At 45.2% G+C, this 24,237-nt stretch overlaps 1 protein-coding gene across 1 annotated transcript in view; it reads left to right on the forward strand.

Annotated features, from left to right (window-relative positions):
* The window catches only part of LOC119651164 (ras-related protein Rab-9B), a 33,931-nt gene that overhangs the window by 3,785 nt on the left and 5,909 nt on the right, over positions 1 to 24,237 (forward strand). Inside the window, exon 2 of the mRNA XM_038054582.1 lies at positions 20,979 to 21,173. Within this exon, the coding sequence (XP_037910510.1) occupies positions 20,979 to 21,173 (195 nt within the window). The remainder of the gene's footprint in view (positions 1 to 20,978; positions 21,174 to 24,237) is intronic.

The following is a 24,237-nucleotide window of genomic DNA, read 5'->3' on the forward strand; positions in this document are numbered from 1 at the left end:
ACTTAACTGTCCATAGTATTTAATCATTTTTTGCGAAACTTCCATATTTTTACGAGCTGGAACATTGCTCAAATCACACCCATTCCAAAGAAAAATGGAAATCTTTTGTCGGATGATTACAGTTCAACCTGCTGCCTTAGTCCTGAAAAGTGAAGTCTCCCTCGGGGTTAATTGCAACCCATCTAAAATAGTCTGCCCCCTTAACATAAGGGAGGTACTCGGTATGGTAATGCGGACTCGTTTATAAGCTAAACTTCTCACTTTTTACTGTAAATATCCTGAAGCCTATCAAGAGCTTCCAATGGTCTCATCGTTAACACCACCAAAAAGAACGTAATGCGTGACATAATAGCGCGTCAAGCACACCCACACGCGCACCCGAAGTTCTTTATTAGATATTGTCTTGTGCACACATGAATTTGTGGCGGCACATCGGAGGCTCAAACCTAGACGCCAATATGAATTTGGGTCCACCGACGCAACAATTTCCGCAGCCACGCGGAAAACGGTCTAGTAGAGCCCGGAGGGAGTAAACGACCGTCCCTTCAGCACTTATGGCTATAGCCAGGTGGGCGTGGGTCTCGGAGTCATTTTAGCGGACATGAGCATCCTCATATTAGGCGCTATGGGCTGCTGGTTGACTTGCAGAACCTCGTAACAGACGCCAGGATAGATTTCTACCTGTCAAGATGACACTCTCTCGATAATTTTCGAGGACGTGCCGACCATCGCACTCGTGCACTTCTCCGAAAGTTTCGCAACATCACTATGGAAAGTAGTTTCTCCAAGCCGGTGAAGCACGATGTGCAACACTATATCAATACCCCCAGCTCTCCAATCTTCTCAAAGGTGCGTCCTCTTTTACCCAAGAAGTTTTCTGTTGCGAAGATCGAGTTTGGAAATTTGATGAAACAGGGTATCTGCAGACCATCAAACAGTTGTTGGTTCTCTCCGCTTCATATGGTTCCTAAGCCAAACGGCGAATGGTGCCCATGTGGAGACTATAAGCGTCTGAACGCTCAGACAGTTCCAGATCGATATCCCATACCACTCATGCATGATTTCGCGCACTCATTAACGAATTGCCGTGTTTTAACGACTTTGGATCTAGCCATGGTGTTCCATCAAATTCCTGTAGCTTTCAAAGGCATTCCGAAGACGGCTATTTGTACACCTTTCGGACTCTTCGAGTTCACTAAGATGACTTTCGGTTTGTGCAACGCTGCGCAGACTTTCATCCCCTTTGTTTTACGAAACTTAAACTTTTGTTTCGTATATATGAATGATGTTTTGGTCGCTTCCGCTTCCGAATCTGAGCACTTGAGCATCGCGAGTGCATTTTTCAACGGCCGGACTTGTCTTAAACGATGTCTACAGAAGCAGGTGAACTTTCTCGGCCACTTAGTCACCCCTGACGGTATCCAACCTGACGCAGGCAAGGTTGGAGCGATTAAGAGGTTTCCACTACCAACCACGGTGAAGCATCTACGAAGATTCTTAGGCATGTTAAATTTCTATCGTCGGTTCTTGCCCAGGGCCGCTCATGATTAAGCGATCTTGAACACCTAGTTGTCTGAGCCCAAAACTAAAAACTCCCGCGAGGTTGCGTGGTGTACTGAGGCCGTCCATGCATTTGAGACAGTTAAACAACAACTTGTTAAGGCGAAACTGCTGGCATTTCCTCAGCCAGCGCCTAGTTGTCTTCGCCAATACCTCAGATACTGCGGTAGGCGCCGTTCGGCACAAACCGGTGAATCAAATCTGGCAACCGTTGAACTTCTTTTCAACACAGCTCAACACAACTACAGCGCCTACGATCGTGAACTACTCGCCGCGTACTTCGCTATAAAATATTTCCGTTGAGGGTAGGCCGTTCACGGTGTTAGGCCTCAAGCCCCTTAAGTTCGCGCCTCCGATGTACCGCCACAAATTGCTGAGAGCTTTGAGTTTCCGAGTAATAGTGTTGGTAATTTTCCATGTACTCCTCTCATATAGCAGCACAAGGAGAACATTGACGCGGAACAGCCTCAACTTGATGTTGGTCTTGAGATAGTTGCATTTCTAAATTTTTGGCCAAGCCGTGAAAACGGATTCAGTGTTAATGCATAAAGCTCGGTGCCACTGCCTCATTGATTAACGCCTTCGATTTTCTGCCCATTAATGCAAATAGGAAGGGTATGATGACCAGTCAGACTGAGTGTCTTGGTTTGGGTGGTGTTTATCTTAAGTCGGACTCTACTCTCTTCCCTTTTCAAATGGAAAGCCATTTGACATTTGAACGGACAAATAGGTGTTATCATCGTGGTTAAGGTGTTTCAGGAAAGATTTCACGGTCCATTTTAGCGCTCCACGTCGTCTGTCCAAGGCAGCATGAAGAACGCCGCCAATCATAACAAGAAATAATTTCGATAACAAGATGCAACCCTGACGTTCTCTGTTTTTGATCTCAAATTTTTCTGAGTTTTTGTTTGTTCAATCTGATGGCTCATACGGTGTCAGCCGGTTGAAACCAACTGACCTTATGGCAGGATCTGTCCTCGAACAATGTGCCAGCAATGACGAGGTGGAGGAAGCTATGGAAATCCCTAAACCCATTATAGTTACGGTCGCCAAGATCATGCTTCCCCATCACATGTCCGAGCATCCATTCAGATCATTCATCACGATCACAATGTCACTTTTAGGAAGTCCCTTTTGAACTAAGTGTAAGCGCTCGAAGAAGGCATCCTTCTCCACAAGATTGGAGGTCTTTGTTAGGGCATAGCGGTGTACAACTGTGATGCTCTCTAACCTGGACTGGAATCTTACACTCGAGAAGTCTTTCAGAAACCGGCTCCCAGGTAAAGAGCGCATTTTGCGGTAGCCATAGAGCTGATGTCGCAGATGGAAATATGCTAACGAGAACATGGGAGTGGAACGATCTTAACACTGTGGCGGTTAGATTTTGGATAAAATAGGAAAGGTAAATTTAGCACCGCTAATGCGTCGAACGAAATCAAGTTCAGTGCCATCGTCGAATCGTGGGCCAGGCAGGTGATTTTGTCGGAATAAATTGATTTTTTTCGCAGTTACTTAATGGCAAGGAACCTATTGCTAATTGAAGAGATAGTGGTTCTCACCTTGATGTGAAAAGTGGAAAATCGAACGTTTATGTCTTCCGGGAAATTTGAGATATTAATTAGTCAAAGCCTATGAGTTGTCAGGGCCTAGATGGCGGGGACAATTAACTATTATTTGCCTTTCAATCAACATGACAAATTCATCATTTTAACATTGAAATTATAACTAACTTAGCGGCAATCCTAACTTACATTTTAAGTGAGAGAAGGGATAAGATTAAAGGCAGGGTGCAGGACAGGGTATTAAAAGGTATAGATTGGCGCTAAGGGTGGCTCAGTTTTGAACATTGGTACTGCAAGCAACTACTGATGTAGATGAGAATCGAAGAGATAATTTTGGAGTCGTAAGGATAAGAGGAGTTGAGGAAGCTTCCTTCAACGTTCACAATGTGTATGACCTGATTAGGAGGTTGGAGTGTACCTGACATTTGGTTAGGAAGTCAATGGTGTGACGGGGAAGGATATCGTTCCGCAGAGTTTGGAAGAAATCGTATCGAATTCGGTTCGAAATTTGTTTGGGATGGTCTTCATTCTTCTAGATATTAGAGCACTAGCGGAGAATCCTTCGTTCTCCCAGATGGTGTTTTTCTATTTGGGAGTAGGGACTATCAGAAGACTAGAAAATGAGCGGACCTAGCCGATGCCCTGTCCCAATATAAGATTGATGCAACAGCGTTACAAGAGATGCGCTTGACAGGGACGGGTTTCCTGGAGAGGAGCCACTACAGAGGAGACTGCAGGGTCGGAGAAGGATACCTTCTTTGAGGCAGTAGAACGAATCCTTGAAGCCTGTCCCAGGTATGGAATCAAAATCTTACTTAGAGATTTTAACAGCTAGGTAGGGTCGGAGCCCGTATTGAGGCGATGCATTGGCTCCCATAACCTACATAAGGATACAAATCATAACGGACTGCTGATTATTCTATTAGCAGTGTCGTACGAAATGGCAGTTGGAAGCACCTGGTTGGCGCGGAAAGCGGTCCACAAGCAAACGTGGACCAAATTGCCCACGTATTGGATTGAACGTCACTAACCCTTAGCCTTGGTGAATATCAGAACATATAGGGGGCCAATATAGACCCGGTTCATTTTCTCGTTGGCATGGTGCTTCGGGTTCGAATAAAACTATTGTCTAAAATCCCCCTTGACAATCAAGTAAGAATTAACGCTGAAGCCATCCACAACACAACCCTTTGTAGCACCTACCAGGGGGGAAATGGATACCACAATAATCGCAGTCATCAGAGGTCCTCGAGATGAAGCATCAACAAATGATTTTCACAATCATCTGAAAAACATTATCACACACATACTTGGGCCCAATCGAAAAAAAAAGTCTGAACGGCTGGTTCGACGATGAATGTAAGCTAGCAACTGAACGGAAGAATGCTGTATACCGAATAATGTTGTACTCTTGAAGAACGCGGGCACGCTCGAAAACTTATCACGAACTTCGTCGAGCGGAGAAGCGACTTCACAGACGAAAAAAAAGAAGCCCGAGAGAACCAGCTTGCCTGTGAACTCTCAAAAGTACAGAGAGTCACCGCACTAAGCGCGGAAGTTTTACCAACAAGTCAGCAGGATGAAGCCTTATACACCTCCACGCTCATACTGCCAAGACAAAGAGGGAAATTTGATTCTCACCAGAATGGAATGGAATGGATTTGGAACGATGGGTTGAGTACTTTGATGCACTGCTGAACAACTAGAATATCGGCGAGTTGGAGGACCCGCCAACTGAAGACGACGGACAAATACTGTCACCTCCAATCATTGTAGAAACAGTTCGTGCGATCGGCTTAAAATTCATAAGTCGCCAGGAGCGGTTGGAATTTCATCCGAATTGGTTAAATATGGAGGCGACCAGTTACACCAAGTAGTTCATCAACTTGTGCTGAAAGTGTGGGACGGCGAATCAATGCCTGACGATTGGCAAAGAGGCATTATCTGTCTCACACATAAAAGGGAGATATCACACGGCGCAGCAATTAGAGAGGCATCACGTTGCTGAGTACCATCTATAAAATACGGAGAACTCTATCTTGCTAGCCCGGATAGCCCCATACGCCCAGAACATTATTGGCCCATACCAAAGAGACTTCACTTCAGGCGAATCAGCAACAGATCAGATTTTATCTCTGCGGCAAGCGATGGAAAAACTGTTGGAATATGGACATCAGTTGCACCATTTTTTCATCGATTTTAAAGCCATCTATGATAGTATAGCCAGGGTAAAACTGTACACGGCCATGACAGAATTCGGTATCCCGACGAAATTAATAAGACTGACTAGGCTGACCCTGACCACTCCACAATGTGCGAGGCCAGATAAAAGCAGCAGGATCACTCTCAAGACCATTCGACATCAACAACGGTCTACGACAAGGGGATGCCCTAACATGCGTCCTTTTTAATCTGGCCCTGGAGAAATGATCCATGATGTTGAGGTAAATGCAAGGGGTACGATCCTCTTTAAGTCCACGCAACTACTGGCCTATGCTGACGATATCGACATCATTGGAGGAACAACCCGAGACGTACAAACTGTCTTCATCCAGATCGAGCAGGTGGCGATTGGCGCGAGATCTTGGGCTGCACATTAAGGAAGGCGAGACAAAGTGTATGGTGGCAACGTCAACACCAAAAACCAACCAACCAACAACATCAAACCGTACTGGCCAAACGGGAAGAATAAGGATAGGAGACTACAACTTTGAGACCGTTGATAATTTCTCTTATCTAGGGTCGAAAATCATAACCGATAATAGTTACAATGATGAAATCCGCGCACGGTTGTTGGCTGCCAACAGAGCCTATTTCAGCTTACAAAAACTGTTTCGCTCGAAAAATCTCACCATAGGGTCAAAGCTCTTACTGTACAAGACAATGATCTTGCCAGTTCCCATGTATTCCTCGGAGACTTGGGTTTTTAGCAAGAAAAATTGCGAACTCTTGGTACGTTCGAGAGATGAATCCTCCGAAGAATTTTTGGCCCACTACATGAGGATGGACGATTCCATAGCCTACATAGCGACGAAATCTATGAGGGATACCATGACCGTTAGGTTGTGGATAAAATCCGACTCAATAGGTTACGCAGACATTTTCAACGTACCTTTCGCAGAGCTGGAAGTCGACTTCCATTCTCTGATTCCTAGGTTTCGCCGAAATTACAACGCACAATAGCCTGGTCCTTTTAACTTCTCTTCTCTAAGTAGTTTTAAGCATAGGATAATATTATTGCTTTGTCCTCCTCCTTGAGGGCAATAAATAATTGGAGTTTACTCTGTTTGTTGTCTATGTCTAAACTAGACGTGCAGCAATGCTAGTGTCCTGATTCCCAAGAAAATTCACACTCTTCCGAAGTACGTTTCTCTCTCTCTTTCTGGAAGCCTATACAGGTATCCAGTATCGGGTCTGTATGGATCATTTTTGATATTAACTAGTCTCCACTCCATCAGCTTCCTTTTGTTCCGCTTTTCCTGGTACAACCGGAGGAGAAGGTTCTGACAGTTTGCAGCCCCCTCTAGTCAGTGGCTTAAGTCCCCGTTTGGCGTTTCTTTCTTTTCCATTTTCTGGAAAAGGTCTCCCCGACGGACAAGTGGTAGTCGGGTTTCCAGTTTCGTCTATAATGGATTGATTTGATTAGTTATAGTCGTGGGAAGATTCGAAGCCTATGGCTTTTTACTATTTGGAGAGTCAATTTCCGTGGCTTCCATATTTATGTTTTGGACGCTCTTTCTGGCGTTGGCCAGTACGTCCACTTTGTAGTCTTATTTATTGGCAATAGTGTATTCTGTTTGGTTATCTATTCCTGTAAATTATATAACATCTGAAAAGATCTCTAGCTCGTTTTTCACATTCCTGATTTTGGTAAACACAGAGGCGTGCACTCAGGTGCTGGCCGATCCTCAAGGTCAATTTCCTTATTTTCCGCAAGTTTTTGGGATAGCTCACTCCTTCTCGTGGTTGACCTTGTTTTGGCCTTCCGGCAGGTTCAAGTTGGGCTTTTTTTTTTGGGAGTAGGGTAGGTGAATGCGTTTACGCACAGAGTGTTGGACTCCCGCAACAGCACGTTGGCGGACTACCAACTAAACACCTCCCTGTCATCAGAGAACTAGCCTGGAACCGTTTGACACATTACTTCGGGCTAGCCCTGCCGCTCTCCCGGCTTTGGGAGCCTTCAAGTCAGGGAATTCCTTTCACCAACGGGAGGGGAGGGGAGGAAGGGAGTTGCTAGTTCAGGGAACCCCTTATCATCCGATCCCTCTGGCGATCGAGTTCAATCTTCTTCGTAGTAAGAAGAGCCCGAACATAATGCGCAATACGATTCCAGCTGCCAGCGCTCTTCAGTATCTCTCTGACAATGTTGTCTGGAGAGAGCTCCCCTGTGTTTGCATAAAGCTGCTGGCGGAGGCCGTCCCACCTCTCGCAAGAGAAAAAGGTGTGTTCAGCGTCATCCGCCACTCTATTGCAGAACACACAATCAGGAGATCGCGCCTTCCCAACCCTGTGCAGGTAAGACCGAAAACCTCCATGCCCACTTAGAAGTTGGGTAAGGAAGTAATCAATCTCACCGTGCTTTCTGTTCAACCACGGGTCTAATTTGTCGATGAGCCGCGCAGTCCACTTGCCCCTTGGCTCATTTTGCCAAGAAAGTTGCCACTCGTTAAGGGTGCGTTGACGTTCTTCACGGGCAACCACTTCTCTTAAGTTTTCACTCTTACGGCGATAGATAGCTTTCCGCTCCTTGGCAAGGAGGGCAACGGGGATCACTCCCGCAATCACCATCACAGCCGGTTCGGAGATGGTGCGATAAGCAGACGCCAGTCGCAAAGCTCCCCGCCTCTGCACTTGAGCGAGGCGTTTACGATGCACCTCTTTGTCAAGGGCATCAGCCCATACCTCCGCACCATAGAGAAGGACGGACTGCGTTGCTTCCATGAGGAGACGTCTCCTAGTTGATATAGGGCCGCCGACATTCGCCATTAGCCGACTCAAGGCCGCGACTCCTGCTGCAGCCCTGTCCGCGGCTGCTTTGATTTGCTCGAAGAAGCCCATCTACGAGTCGAGCATTAAACCAAGATATTTAATCGCTGGTTTTGACTCTATAGTCAACTCGTCAATCGATATGGGACGCAAGGTCGGGATTCTCCTTCTGGTCAGGATGACTACTTCGGTTTTTTCCAGCGCAAGGTTGAAACCGTGAGCAGTTATCCATCCGCTTACCCGTCGCATCAATATGCTTTGCGCCTGTTCAACAGAGCGTCCGGCAACAAGTGCCGCAACGTCGTCTGCATAACCGACCAGGCGCGACTCTTCAGGCATATCGAGTCTCAGCAGACTATCGTAGGAAGCGTTCCAGAGGTCCGGCCCTAGGATGGATCCCTGCGCTACTCCCGACGTGATTTCCATCCTCCTCTGGCCCTCTAGCGTCTCATAGAACAGGGAGCGGTCTTTCAGATAATCCCTCAATATCCGCAAGAGATAGCTTGGCACGTGAAAGGAGTTCTCTAGTGTGCCTAGCATATCTGTCCATCTTACGGAATTGAAGGCATTTCTGACATCAAGCGTTATGAGGAGCACTATCCGTCGAGATCGGCGGCTGCGTGCCCCGGCTCGATTAAACGCATCTACGACCTCCATAACAGCATCCACTGTAGATTTCCCTATTCTAAACCCGAACTGCCTTGCGGATAAGTCCCTGGCAGCACGGATCGCTTCAGCGAGTCTATCCCTGATGAGCTTCTCGAGCACTTTTCCGGCCGTTCAAGCATACACAGCGGTCGGTATGCAGACGGGAGCTCCGGGTCTCCTTTACCCTTACGGACCAACGCAAGTCTGGCCACTTTCCAGCGAGAAGGAAAAATGCCCTCCTTCAAGCACGCGTTGAACGCTTCGAGCAGCAATTTTGGCCGTTGGCGGAACACCAGTTTGTAAACTTCCGCCGGGATGCCATCAGGACCTGGCGCCTTCCTGTTTTTCATAGTGAGAAACGCTTCCTCGAGTTCTCCCATTGTGAAAAGGGGGCAATCCACGACGCTTTCCGCGCTGTTTACATCAACCCGTACAAGGGTGTCTGGGGAACAATGTCCGCACAATGTGGTCCATCTGGTCGGTGCTCAGTATGCAGAGCTTCCGCAGAGCCCCGATTTTCCGAGTGACAAGCTTATATCCAAGTCCCCACGGGTCATCATTCACCTCATTAACAAGATTTTGCCAGCCGCGAGCTTTGCTTTTATTTATAGCGCTGCGGAGTCTCCTTTTTGCTGATCTATATTGTGCCTTTATGGCACATGCCTCCTCGTTGGCGTACAAACGTGCCAAACGGCGGAGCTTATGACACTCCTTCCGTAGGTCGGCAATTTCCGCCGTCCACCAGTACATAGAAGGCTTGTCGCGCCTGGGGCCTCTCCGGGGCATGGAAGCCTCACACGCCGTCGTTATCAGATTCATCACTGAATTTACGACGGTGTCAGCTGCGACACCACTGTTCACTTTGCAGAAGGTTATCTGCGGTCCGTTTGACGCAAGCAGCATTCTCAGCGGGGAGTGCGACTGTTTCTGCTCTACAATCGTCTTCCGCTGCTCTCCACGTGCGTCTATAAAAGGAAATGCGATCCAGTAGTTCCTCCAGTTCCATCAGCCCGTTTTTGACGCCTTTGCTGACGTTTCTCTGCAGGAACGTTGCCGGCCGCATACGTTTCACCACTGCTGCGCACTTTCTGATGAGCCTTTCCTCTTCGGCTCTAGCGAGGACGGTCGAATGCAGTTCCACTCGATTTGTGTCCAAATCCATCTGCTCAGGACTACCATTTCTCACTGAGCTTACTTCCAAAACAGGGGCACTGCAAGGTAATGGAGTTGCCATCCCCGCACGGTCAGTCGCGCCACTTGATGAGGCTTCCTCTTTATTTGGGCGCCTCGGTGTCTCATCGGGTATATCAGCCCTCGTTGCCTCTTTCACTGATCGCTGCGGTGAACGACGCATTTTTGTGCTCCGCCCAAACGCACCCAGCTCTTCCTCCTTGTCTGTTGTTTCGTGGTTTTTTTTTATTATTTTCGGAATATTCTCCATGAAAAAGGTACCAGCGCATCGTGTGCAAGGGAGCGGGCCGCAATAGTCAAGAACGGGTATACCGTCGGGGACACAGCCCCTACCTCAGTTCCCTGAGGCCTGACCTACGCTTAGCTGATCTCGGAATTCACGGACGGATCAGCGCTCGCTCGGGGTCTATTAACACCGGTTCAATGCACACTTCCCGACCAGGGTCCCGAAGGGCTGGCTCCTGATACACGTCTCAACTACCACCTTGGCAGAGCTACGCTCACATCACCCCGTCGACGCCGACAGAGAGTTGTCGACGGCTCCGGAGACTCCCAGTGTGACCCGACGTGTATCGTTCATTCGCGGTTCGCTCTTCACCGAGAAGCTTTTTCGAGGCTACTACCTAGGACGCAGGTATGCTGCCAGCTAGGGGGCAGAACTACTTACTCGGGCACCTCGGGGACGTCACACCTCGTATCGTAAGCGACCCGTTTAAAAATCGCTAACGACCCCTGAGATAAGGTTCAAGTTGGGCTTGCCGTGAATAAGATTGCAAGATTTTTTGTATCAAGCAGGGTAAAAAATTGATTGATGTAGGTCAGGGTCTTTTTTTTTAGGAATTTTTTGAACTCTTTTCTTGCTTCCCCACCTTTCAGAGTGCTCAGGTAGCTTCTCTGGACTCTATTATTTGCTACTTTTAATATCGGTGGGAATTTCAAAATTCTGTTGAATGGGTTAAACTACCGTCCTGGAAGTATCTTGCTCCTCCTGCTTAGGTGCAATTGGTATTGTTCCGACTATACGCCAACCAGTTCGTCATTTGGTGCATTCTTGCGTTTTTCTTCCTTGTTTGACTGTTTCTTCTCCAAATCATTTTTATATTGTGTTAAATGTTGGGAAATATCAAAGGAGTTCGCCTACCTACCTAGCAGCTATTGTTATTATTGAATTCACTTTTTTGCAACCCTCTCCTCGCTACATGGCCTTCCTATTTTCAAATTTCTTTCCATAATCATTTTCCTAAAAGAACTCAAGTTATGCAAACACTTTCCCATGTATACCCTGTCATGAGTGTATGAGCCCCCCCTCCTCCACACCTACAATCAATCAACAAGTTTACCACTCTAACCGACATTTTTTGCGCGTCTGATTGGAAATCTGGTCACCCCTCCCAGATCTGTCTATCACATGCAATTTACTCGAAAATGATCGATCTGTCACGGAAATTGGTGGGGGAATTTGAATCTGCTGAAGTGCCGGAATTTTTTGTTGTGCTAAAAGGCGAGGGCTCTCCATTGATGCCGAAGGGGGGTGTCATTTTTAAAAAAGGAAAGATTCATTATGGAGAGTACATGATGAAAGCTGTTAATTAGTACTTTTCGAAATGACATAATAGAACAAAAGGACTAAAAATTGCCGCTCGGTCTGAATCGAATTCAGGACCTTTTACTGGAATAATTACTCCAATGTAAATGCAAGCGCTTCAGACGCTGGATATCTTTATGACAGCATCTGCCAGTAAATCTTGTATCCGCAGATAATTGTCTAACAATAAACGCAATCCAATAAAAACCTCTATCATAACAATATCCTTCAAGTCAAATCTGCTGAAACAACTCTTATATCAATCTTATCCAATTATGGCATACTTAGCGCTAAAACAAAGCTGTTCGAAGCCACCACCATTCCAATAAAGGTTTTTTTCTCGTAGAAGCAAGTATTCCGGGGGTAAAAAAATCTGTGAAACTGCAAAGCAAAAGACAATCACTGAAGGAAAGAAATCATCGTTGTCTCCGTGCTGAAACTGATTCGTCACCCTCAGATACAACTTATCACCTACTCGGATCATCATCAATTTCACTTCGATTTTCCCACCCCCGGAGCTGCTCTCGCCCTTCAATCATTCATTTATTTAGTCTTGTAGTCATTTTCTTATTTCCCTAATGGGTATCATCATCTGTTGCTTACAAATCAAGCCTCGAGGGGGTGAGGGAATCATTGTCGGGCAAAGGAAAAACAGGAACCTCTGTCCTTGCCGATTTCGTGGATATTTTGTTTCTTCTCTTCTCTGGCTTATAGCAGGGAGAATGGTCGCTTTTGTTTCATGTTCTTCCGCTTGCCGCGTCCAAGGCCAGCATATCGCATTGGATTTATAATGACTCATTAATTTCATTCAGGCGCTTCGGAAAAAAGGATAAGTCTGCACAGCGAACAAGGAGAGATGTGGATGAACACCTCGTTGAGCGTCTGGTTCGAGTAAATCGAGCGTGACCGATCCTCTAAAAATTATGATAGCCTCATTAGTGTTAATATGTGAGCTGTGGAATCCCTGAAATCTTGGTCGACCTCATTTCGTCCCTGTGCCTGCATTTTTCGTTGTGTTTCAACCCCGGCAGGATTGATGGCACTGGGAGTGGTGGTTGGCGGTGGTTGAGTAAATTTTTCATGTAATTATTGGAGTGATGAATGGTCTTTTTATTAATTGGCGGAAAATGGATTTAAAGAGTAAATTGCGTTAAAAGCTCGGTTAATAGTGATGACCGCAGCAAAGTTTATGCAAACGACCCCCGAATACAATTAGCGAACTGATAATGGCATCACCAATTAACACATGCAGATTGTTGTCGACGCCCGGTGACGGCAGCCATGGATATACAACAGAGTCCGGGGAGTGTGACTTATCATGTTCTTGAGCAAATATTTATCATTCGAAGATGACTCGCTCTCGGAAGTACTTTAAATATTTGCAGTATTCAGAAGGAAGCATCCTCGAGAAATCACTTTCATAGTATTTCGGGTCTCATTGAAATGAAGGGAAAAATTGTCTTCCTGTGGAGTATGCAAAGTAAACAGAATACTTTTAAAAGCATGGACTGAGGACTAAAATCAACATATGAAAGAAAACGAAGGAAAAATTCAGGAGCACCATTCCTCCCTCTCCATTTCTTGTCAATTGAGAGTAGAAACTAAATTCTGCAGCCTGGCACGTGAACGTGAACATGTTATTCTCTCGGGGGCAATTCACGCTACGCTGAACTGACAACAAAGAAATTCGAATTTTGTATATGTACCCTGGTCGGTACGTTCGATGGTTTTAAAAGGAGAGAAGGAAGGTTCACTCCTAGATAAAATTTTCCGGCTTGTTAGCATTGTTGGTGTCTGGTGTGGCGAGTATGAGGGCTGAGGTCCCTGCTTGGCCAATGTGGCCTCCACGTTTCTCAACTATTGCCTCAATTAAAGGATGTGTTCAGGCTATTTGCAACACTTGCTAATCGTGGTGTTCCCCCGGGGGTTGTCCCCTTTATCCTGATTCCAAGACAAACCAGTTTATACTGGGTACGAAGTTGAGAGCAGTGCATTGCTTCAAGCCGTCCGTAAGTTGCCGGTAAAACTGCAAATCATCGAGGGAACTATCATTATTTGATGACAAACATTTGAAGTTGTGAGTCAGCATATTCTTATGCATCAAATGTTCATGAATATCGATCAAACGATTCAGGAGAGATAGGAAACACACTATGTAGGAAGAGCGGAAACATATCAGCATATACGAATCTCATGGAAATTTCTGTGAATACATAACGAATGAAAATAAACGAAGTACCATACTATATGACAGCCTTTTTCCTTCCCTGTCTGCTATCTTTTTTAGCACCGTTTTTCGTTGGCCTGAGTAGAAGCCTAGTCATGACACGTTTGCAAACCTCGGTTGGCCTATGGGAGTGTTGAAAATTTTCCAGCATAGCATTGAGCTCGCAACGATATCCAGGCATCAGCGTTGACGGTCCTTGCCTATTGTATTTCAACTCTCAAGAAATTCATTTTTCGATTGTTCTGCGTCAGGTGGATAAGTAACTTTGGGTTGACCTACTTTTCCACTTTGCGAAGAAAGTATGTTATGCATCATAAGACAGTCGCGGGACTGTAGGGAGAACTTCCTGGTTCGGGGTGAAAATTATGCGCACCCCTCTGTTAGGTAGGGTATGTGCATAAGTTTTTTTGGATTTCCCAAATCGCCAAATAAGCTTGAGAGTGACGAGTTGTTAGTGGCACTAAAGCAGGAGGACAAATTAACTGTTCCTGAACTGCTGGAGACGTTCAATGTACATCGTACCAGCATAGAAAGAAGAATTCGATTCCTCGGATTATATTGTGATTGATTCCTGAGGTCATCACGATTTATCCCTTAGGAACAAAGAGGATCGCTTGAACAATTGTGTTTTATACCTTAATAGACAAAAGTCGGATTGTTTTCTTTGTCTTTGGTCTTTGGTTATTGAGATATGAGATAAGAAGTGGGTTCTTTATAAAAATGACTGTTGCCAGTATGAAATAGACCACGGAGGAAACTATGCACTAGATTCAAATATTGGGTTGGGGAAAAGGAAATGTCGTATTTGTGATCGAAATTTGCGCTTTATTTAACATACTAAGAATTTTCCGATTTAAGTCGAATATGTACCATTGAGAAGGCAACTTCATTATCCCCCCCTTATCAAACACCCCTCCTTATTTGCAAAAAACTCAGACAGCCAGTTTTTGCAGGCTTCTTTTGAGGCCAAATTAGTAGCACCAAGAGCGTTTTGCATGGACCGGAAGAGATGGTAATCACTTGGTGCCAGGTCCGGACTATATGGTGGGTGCGATAGGACATCCCATCCGAGCTCCCGTAGCTTCTGGCGGGTCACCAAAGATGTATGAGGCCGAGCGTTGTCCTTGTGGAACAAAACGCCATTCCTATTGATCAATTCTGGCCGCTTCTGGTCAATCCCCTGCTTCAAACGGTCGAGTTGCTCACAGTAAAGGACCAAATTGAGGGTCTAGCCATAGTTGAGCAGCTCATAGTGGATGATTCCCTTCCAATCCCACCAAACAAACAGTAAAACCTTCCTGGCCGTCAATCCGGGCTTGGCGATGATTTGGGCCGACTCACCGCGCTTCGACCAGGATCTTTTTCGCTTGAGGTTCTCGTACTTGATCTAATTTTCATAACCAGTCACCACCCGCTTCAAAAATGGGTCGAATTCGTTCCGTTTCAGCATTGCATCGCAGGCGTTGATTCGGTACAAGAGTTTTTTTGCGTCAAATCGTGTAGCACCCAAACATCCAGCTTTTTTTGGAATCCAATCTTCTGCAGATGGTTCCAAACGATTTTATGGTCTATACCCAGTTCCAACACTGTCAAAGAGACACTTGTATCTGTGCTACAAGAGTCTTCAAATCGCCGTATAGTATGACCCGATGCGATAAGTACAACACAAGATATGTTTAAGTGTCGCCATCTATTGAAAAAATACTACATTTCTTTTTCCCCAATCCAATATTTTTCAGATTTGACTGACAAAAACAAATCCGAAAAAATTGAAGCACACACGCTATATTTAAACCTGATGATAATTATCCCCTTCGCGCTCTGCTTCTTACAAATTGATCAACGCCTTAATTGCTCTTCCCATTACTGCAAATAGGAAAAGTGTGATGACCAGTCAGATGAGAACTTTATTTTTGTTGGTCTTTATCTTCAGTCTGCCTATGGCTGCAAGGTCCATGCCTCGGCGGGAGAAGAAGCACTCGATGTGTCTCAAGGAAGGATCTTGCGGTCCATTGAAGCCATCCACTCAAGGCAGCATGGAGAATGTCACCTATATCGAGGTGAAATAATATCGGCGACAGGGTACAACCCAGGTAGATTCTGCTTTGGACTTCTCTGAATTTTACCTCAATATGTCGATGTCGGTAGCCTTATTAAAATCGATGAGGAGCAGATGAAGCGGAGATCTAAACTCCACACGTTGCTCAACAATCATCCCAAGGGTGTTGATGTAATCAATCCAGGCGGATCTAGAAGAGAAATCAGTTGAATCGCCGTCGATCAAATGTTTTATGATATGTCCCGAGATTGCTTTATCTATTATCTTTGCGACAGCAGGAAGCGCGCAAATTCCTCACCAATCCCGGTAGTTAAGACGGGTAACTTTTTCAGAATCATAACGATTATTCCTTTCTGTCACCCTCTGGGAAAGATCTCGGATTCCGAGGATGAATAGTTAACGCAGTTCAGCGGCTTTAATCCGCTTGAGTCCCTTGATAGCCGACCGTCCCTGACCATCGAAAGATTTGCGATCATATGCTAGTTCTTTCGTGATGGGGTTGTGAAATCCTTGCTGCATGCGACACTTTCTGCTTCCCTATCCAACGCAATAATAAACTTTCTTTTATTACGGTGCCCACTATATTGAATTTCCCAAGTTTTCGTACAGTATCAAAGCTCGAGTGTGGAACGCTTGGCACCACTCGAAACGATTACTAGAACCTCCAATTTCTTACTTTAACCGAACATTGCCTGAGAAGGGAGCATTTTTAATGGCAGACCAATGTTCATCAATATTCTCAGGTGGATTATTCAAAGCAACAGGCGCCCGATCAGCAAGATAGCTCTGGCACTATCGGACGACAGCTGGATTATATAAGCAGTCAGTGTTGGGAGGTTGAAGCTCTCCAACCCTGTGTGCAATGACGGATGCAAGCAACAATTAGATGGTGATCCCTTTCGAGGTTGATATCAGCGCCTCCTTTCTTACGCTAATGCAGAATCATCACCATCAACGGCGCAACAACCGGTATCCGATCTAGGCCTGCCCTAATAAGGAACTCCAGACATCCCGCTTTTTCGTCGAGGTCCACCAATTCGATATCCATAAAAGCTGTCTCGCGTCCTGATCTACGCCATCGCTCCATCTCAGCCAGGGTCTGCCTCGTCTTCTTTTTCTACCATAGACCTTATACCTTATAGACTTTCCGGGCTGGATCATCCTCATCCATACGGATTAAGTGACCTGCCCACTGTAATCTATTGAGCCGGATTTTATCCATAACCTGACGGTCATTGTATCGCTCATAGATTTCGTCGTTATGTAGGCTACGGAATCGTCCATCCTCATGTAGGGGCCAAAAATTCTTCGGAGGATTCTTCTCTTGAACGCGGCCAAGAGTTCGCAATTCTTCTTGCGAAGAACCTAAGTTTCCGAGGAATACATGAGGACTGGCAAGATCATTGTCTTGTACAATAAGAGCTTTGACCCTATGATGAGACGTTTCGAGCGGATCTGAAATAGGCTCTGTTGGCTGACAACAACCATGCGTGGATTTCATCATCGTAGCTGTTATCGGTTGTGATTTTCGACCCTAGATAAGAGAAATTGTCAACGGTCTCAAAGTTGTATTCCTCTATCTTTATTCTTCCCGTTTGAACAGTGCGGTTTGATGCTGTTGATCGGTTGGCTTTCGGTGCTCACGTTGCCACCATATACTTTGTCTTCCCTTCATTGATGTGCAGCCCAAGACCTCGCGCCGCCTGCTCGATCTGGATGAAGACAGTTTGTACGTCTCGGGTGGTTCTTCCCATGATGTGGATATCGTCAGCATAGGTCAGTAGTTGGGTGGACTTAAAGAGGATCGTAACTTTTGCATTTACCTCAGCATCACGGATCACTTTCTCGAGGGTCAGGTTAAAGAGGACGCATGATAGGACATCCCTGTGTCGTAGACTGTTGTTGATGTCGAATGGTCTTGATAGTGATCCTGCTGCTTTTATCTGTTGCTGATATGCCTGGAGTGAAGCCTCTTTGGTATGGGTCAATGATGTTCTGGGCGTATGGAGCTATTCGTCCTAGCAAGATAGCGGAGAATATCTTATAGATGGTACTCAGCGACGTGACACCTCTATAATTGCTGCACTGTGTGATATCTCCCTTTTTATGTATGAGACAGATAATGCCTCGTTGCCAATCGTCAGCCATTGATTCACTGTCCCATACTTTGAGCATCAGTTGATAAACCGCTTGGTGTAATTGGTCGCCTCCATATTTAACCAATTCGGCTGTAATTCCATCGGCTCCTAGCGACTTATGGCTTTTAAGCCGATGAATTGCACGGACTGTTTCTTCTATACTTGGTGGTGGCAGCATTTGTCCGTCGTCTTCAGTTGGTGGGACCGCCAACTCGCCGGTATTTTGGTTGTTGAGCAGTTCATCAAAATACTCAACATATCGCTCCAATATGCCCATTCTGTCCGAAATCAGATTTCCCTTTTTGTCTCGGCAGGATGAGCATCAACGTGTATAAGCTTTCATCCAGCTCTATCTGCTAGCTGCTCAGCAGTATTCGGTCTGTACAGGGACGCGCGTTCCATGAGAAAATGCGCAAACCGTTAATCCGTTGTCGTTGCCGGGTTCGTTGTTTTGAAATCCATCCTGTCCGAGGCTCCTTCCGTGGCTTCGTAACATCGGTTTTTCGTGTAGGGTTGTCAGTCCTACCCAACCCCAAACCTGGCGGACCAGTTGGTACATTTTGTCCCGTTTTTAGGCGCTTGATACAGTAGGCGTTTCCTAGGTTTTATGTTCCATCGTGGGTCCCCGTTTCGCCCTGAGGCCTATACTACCCTTTGATCGCCAGTAGTCTTTCAATATTCGCAAAATGTAGTCTGGAAAGTGAAAACGATTTCCCAACCCTATCATATCTGTTCGCTACGCAAAATTGGTTCTTTACAAGAAAAACCATTCGGCTTGCTTGACCACTTGGACCACTTCCAGGATTGTATCGATTGTGGATCGCCCTACTCCAAATCTATCGCATTTCCCACACAACCAACCTTAGCTTGCTCAGCTTGAGTAGTTTTCCCGTGGGGTCCATCATGGTAAGAGGATCACGCGCTCGTAAATCAGGCCCGTCCTTGCTTTTGCTTATTAGTTTGAGCCTTGTCATCTTTAAGCGAGAACGATGCTATCAAGGGTGAATTGCTGCGTGGCGAGTCCGGTTTGTGTCTCAATCCAATCTTCAGGCTTTTGCTGGGGATATAGTGAAGAGTGGGTAGCCTTCAGTTACGCCCTCGTCAATAACGTCGGTTCGTCGGGTAATTGATGAGCTCCCCCCTTATGTTTACATTATTTCCTACCAACACGCTCTTGTCCATTGATTATACGGAGAAGTTTCTTCTTCGCGATTTTGTACTCTGCAGATCTAAGTATTACATCCACTTGGTCTCCCATGCGCTGTGAAATTGCCGAAGTTAAATTTGCTTCTTTCAGGAACTGATCATTTTACATCACAAGCTGATGTTATAGGGCTAATCGTTAGGTCCACTAGTGAATAATTGTGGACGTCAATTTTTTCGGTGTTCCACCTGGTATATACTGGATGTCAGGATATTTGTGTGTGTGTGTGTATAGTGGGGGGGAAGCTACAGCTTCTGAGCACTCAGGCCGTCTTGGCCCATTGTACTCGCCGCCCCCGTCTAACGGAATATTCCGGATTCGTTAACGTATCGTAGGATTTCCGTTAGTGGATGTGATGCTATCCGTCGCAATTGGAGAACATCGGCACCAAAGATCTGATGCCTAATGCGTCCATAGGCGGGGCATTCACATAGGAAATGCTCCGTAGATTACGCTTCCTCATTACAGGAGGGACACGTATCATCTTCGATAATTCCTATTCTGAACATATGCCCAGCTAGTGAATTATGGCCTGTCAGAATGCCCACAATACACCTGCAAGTCCTCCTGCTTTTCGACAGGATAAACTTTGCGGTACGTATGTTCGTTGTCAGGATATTCAGAGGAACTGTTTGTTATTTTGAAGGAATTGTCATGGAATCCTCTGGTGCTCTGTACTTTTACATTTTTTGGCATTGAGGACTTCGTTAGAAAAATCACGTCCGAGATAGTGTTTTTGTAACGAATACCCTGAAAGGTCGGAATATTTTCTACATTTAAGACCTATTCTTCAGTCATCTCTAAAAAAACTCGCCTATTACACAAGATTTTGGTTGAGCCACGCTCCACTGCCGGATCGTGCGTTTGAAATCTGCTCCCACAAGGGCTTTTTCTTCCGAATTTTGAGGTCTCGTTCTCCATCGCGTTGAGCTTATGCCACAAAGCAGGTGTTAACCCGTTCGTTGTTGTTGTTCTCTGACAATGGACCTAGGCGAATCCAACTTCCCATCCATGGCCCCGTACGTATTACACGACGGTAACATATTTTGAACCAAGATGGCAGCTCAATGTCTCAGGACATTACGATGGTGAGCTTCTATAATATATTGATACTATTTGCTGAAGAGCAAAAAGTCAGCTCTTCTTTCCCGCTTTACTTTTCACTTCACGCAGTCTCGAAGTTACACGCCCCGGTCCTTGCAGAGAACACAGCACATTCTTCTTGGTCTTATGTTTTGCGCCCTTGTATGCCTCTGCCTAATGTAGCTATATGCCCATGCCCCCCTATATTATTTTCACACACAGTCCCATGCTTCGATTTCGTTACCGTCATGCTGCTATGCAATTGATAAACTTGTACAAGCGAAGCAAACACAAGCATTCATGACGCAACTGAGATTTGAACCCGGGGTACGAGGTGATGCTTAACCGGCTCGTTCATCGCATCGTCATCTCTCTAGAAGTTGGAATGCAATATGTAACAATGACGAAAAGGGGATCTACATATTCTGACTAACTTCATGTTCACGTTTTATAAATCAGAACAAAGTAAATTTAAACTAAAAGTTTCTTTCCTGACGCTGCTAAATTCTCAAACATTTCCTATCGCGAAGGCGTTAATACCAACAAATCAGTAGGTGCAGCTATCCAAATCGTTCTGCGCAATTCATTATTCAATAACAACAAATATTTGAATGCCCGGGTCTTATCGCTCTCACCTTATCAAAGTCAATCCAGAAGCAATTAGCGTAGGCTTATCATTTTCGTCATTTCCTTGTAAGCAAATATTCTACATGTTTTTTCTGTGGTTTCTTTCAGATATGGGACACAGCTGGTCAGGAGAGATTCCGTGCTTTACGGACACCCTTCTATCGAGGGTCGGATATATGCTTATTAACGTATGCGATAAACGATCGGGACAGCTTCAAGAGTCTGATACAATGGCACGAGGAGTTTTTAAAATATGCCGACGTTAAATCAGATCAATTTCCGTTTATTGTAGTTGGTAGCAAGGTAAGTGAATGTTTTAATCCAAATGGCATTGAATTAATTGAGAACTCAAGGTTAAGGGCTGGTATTTGTTTTGATGAAGTGAGATCGTAGAACTCTTTACTGGCAACGTTTCGTCGAGATTTAAAGAAAAGTAGATAAAGATTGATTTGAAGTTCATAAGCTGTTTTACTATGACTAGCAAGGCGTTGATGTTCCCAGAACAGAAAACAGAAGACTCCAGAACTGAAAATAATAACCTCCTTTGGATAAGCTGTCGAAGAGATCCACGAAGCGCTCGTGGATGATTCTAGAGAGCGCAATAATATTACTCTTTCTAAAAGTGAGGCGATGACGGCTTTACGGTTTCTTACCAGGGCAGCGGCAAATCGTCAGACGCTGCCTCATCTCTGCCTCTCTAAAACTCGGGGTCTGGACGAAAGTACCTCCTTCCCCTCAAGTCTTCCTCTCAAAGAGCATGGCTTGTAGTATAATGATGGGACGAGTTCTTCCGCTGAGTGTTAATAAATATTTCGCGTTAACCTTGGATAATAGCTGGATCTATGGGTATGTGTTTCATTTGGAGCCGATGTCAAGGTCAATTTTTTCGCAATACCGCAATTCGTAGATATTCAAACGAACAACCCAAGTTGACTATTGTCAACTGAGAAGACACAGCTATATCTCGCCAAAAAAATGGTAACTAAACACAGCTTAGATCTGCTCGCTCCTAAATGAAGCATCATTGAAATGCCTGTAAACGCACTTACATCCACTATACTAGTCTGCTGGGAAAATTGGTTAGTATCCTTTTTGTTTCGATCCCTTTTTCCTCATTTTACCAAACTCATATGTCGTGAGATCTTGGGCGGGCTTTACAACCTAACATATATCTAACAAAAATTGAGGTAAAACCAGTTAGTCCATAACACGAAGAAAGGCAAAAATAACCGGCGCAGCTACGCACATTGAACAGAATGCTTGATAGAATGACGGAAAATTGAAGGGATTGCATTTTCGTTTGATACTCCCTGTTAACTTCTGTTGACAATGAGACATAGGCCTAATCTGGATGGAGTCAAATCTATTCCAAATCGAAATGTTCAGATCAGTCCTAGTAAGTGGATTCTCATCAGCGCGAATTACATGCCCATGCCTTCGAAGACAGCTCTTTCGCTATTTTTCCACGATCGGGACAGCCCCATATTAACCTACACTATTCCGACGCAATATCTTTGCCTCTGTTACCGCGAGGCGCCATTCATTGCCTTTTATAGTCAGCCAGTACTCAGAACCATAGACGGCAATAGGGGCTAGCGAAAAAGGGGAAACATTAAAAAAGACCGAAAAAAGAAAACTTCTCTTGTTTCCATCACGCGTTTCGATGTTTGGTAAATATGAAAAATCGTCTTAAAACGTCGCCTTCTGTTTCACTTTTCATTTAGCGAGATTGAATCTTTGGTCCAACTTGGAAAGGACACTGGAAAGTTACCTGGGTTTGCCGACCAACATACTTTTTTCTGTATGGACGAAGATTATACATGAGTTTTCGATGAAATTTTAATCTTTCGGCCGTTTTCCATCGATTTGGATGCCTAATTCGGTCTTGGCTTATAAAATTTTCTCCAGTGCGGATGACATGATTATACCATCAAAGGCTCTTCCCTCGCAAGTTCTCCACTTCAGACATCATCATAGAAATTATGCCGCTGTTCGAGTGATATACTTTTGTTTCCATGACCATGAAGCGGCCTTCATTATCTTTAGTGGCTGCCCAGCACTCGGATTCATTGAGATCAACAGGATGAACGATGCCTCTGTAGATTCTATATTTAAAGCGTTGGTTAATGAGTCGATCAAAACTTGTGATTCGCGGCTTTATCGAATGTTAGTGATTTTGTGGTATGGCTCATTATTGGTTCGAGAGTTCCTATCCAAGGTACTTAAATCGCCCAGATCTGAACAGCTCATTCTCAGTGACATTCATTCATTGTGGTCGTTTGTCAACTGTGTCTTCAGATTTAACTTCGCTTTCTTCAGGTTTAGTCGGAAACCGTGTTGTATGAGGCGATCATTCTGCGTTTGGGCGAGTTGCTCGTGATCTCCTTTATTGGGAGGCATTGGGGGAACATACATGTATTTAGTTATAGTATCGATGGCAAAATAGAAGAGGAGTGTGGAAAGGGCACACCTTGATGAACACCGATAGCGATCCAGAACGGTATTGCACACACAGTTGCAGTTTAACCTAGCGGACAAGTTTTTCTGGCACTACCACAGACTAGATTCTCCATGAGCTTGGTCTCTTCGTGGTCCTGGACCTAGTCTCCTACCTCAGTGCTGGAAGTTTCATCTTCGCTTATTTATAAGCTGTTAATCCCCTTCTCTCTCTGATTTCAGCAGTTTTCTTTTATTGACGATAGCGCCAGATATATTGAATCCTCCTCTTTTATCATGCGTTTAGTGTGTCTGATACGCCATAATCTAATCAAGAGCTGAAGGCACGCCTGACATGTGATAATTCATGTTTCCGCTTGAGCCAGGAACTAGAAAAAAATCTTATAGGGCCAGGATAGGACTATAGGCAGACCAAGAAACCACAGAAACCTGTGTGCTGACTAGAGAATCGTTGACGGAAAAGGTTTTCTTATGCAGACACGGAGATGTAAAAATCGTTACGTCCAATTGAGTTCATCCGCGCGAGCGTCTGAGATAAGGCGGTTGCGTGCAGAATTCGCATCCTCTAAGAACTACCCTCGGCCTGTTCCGTCCCAGCCCTGGGGGACCATCATTTAGGTATTACCTCGCGGGGTGGGTTTGCCTTTAGGCACTCGTGCTTCTTTTTTAAGCTTTCCTTCTACATACTTCCTACATCAGCTCATTCGGTATTTTAACAATTGTGAAAGAAACCATAAGCCAGATCTCACTCGACTTCAGCATCTTGCAACTATTCTCTCCGGGCTCACTTTCCAGCGCTTGATTCAGGTTTCCTCTCTTGTTCGCGTAACTTCGGCAGTGAAACATTGCAAGATCTGCATCCTCTGGTGTGCCACTGCATACAGAACAATTCGGTGAATCATCCATACAA

The sequence above is a fragment of the Hermetia illucens genome, chromosome 3, assembly GCF_905115235.1.
Source record: "Hermetia illucens chromosome 3, iHerIll2.2.curated.20191125, whole genome shotgun sequence".
Lineage (NCBI taxonomy): Eukaryota > Metazoa > Arthropoda > Insecta > Diptera > Stratiomyidae > Hermetia > Hermetia illucens.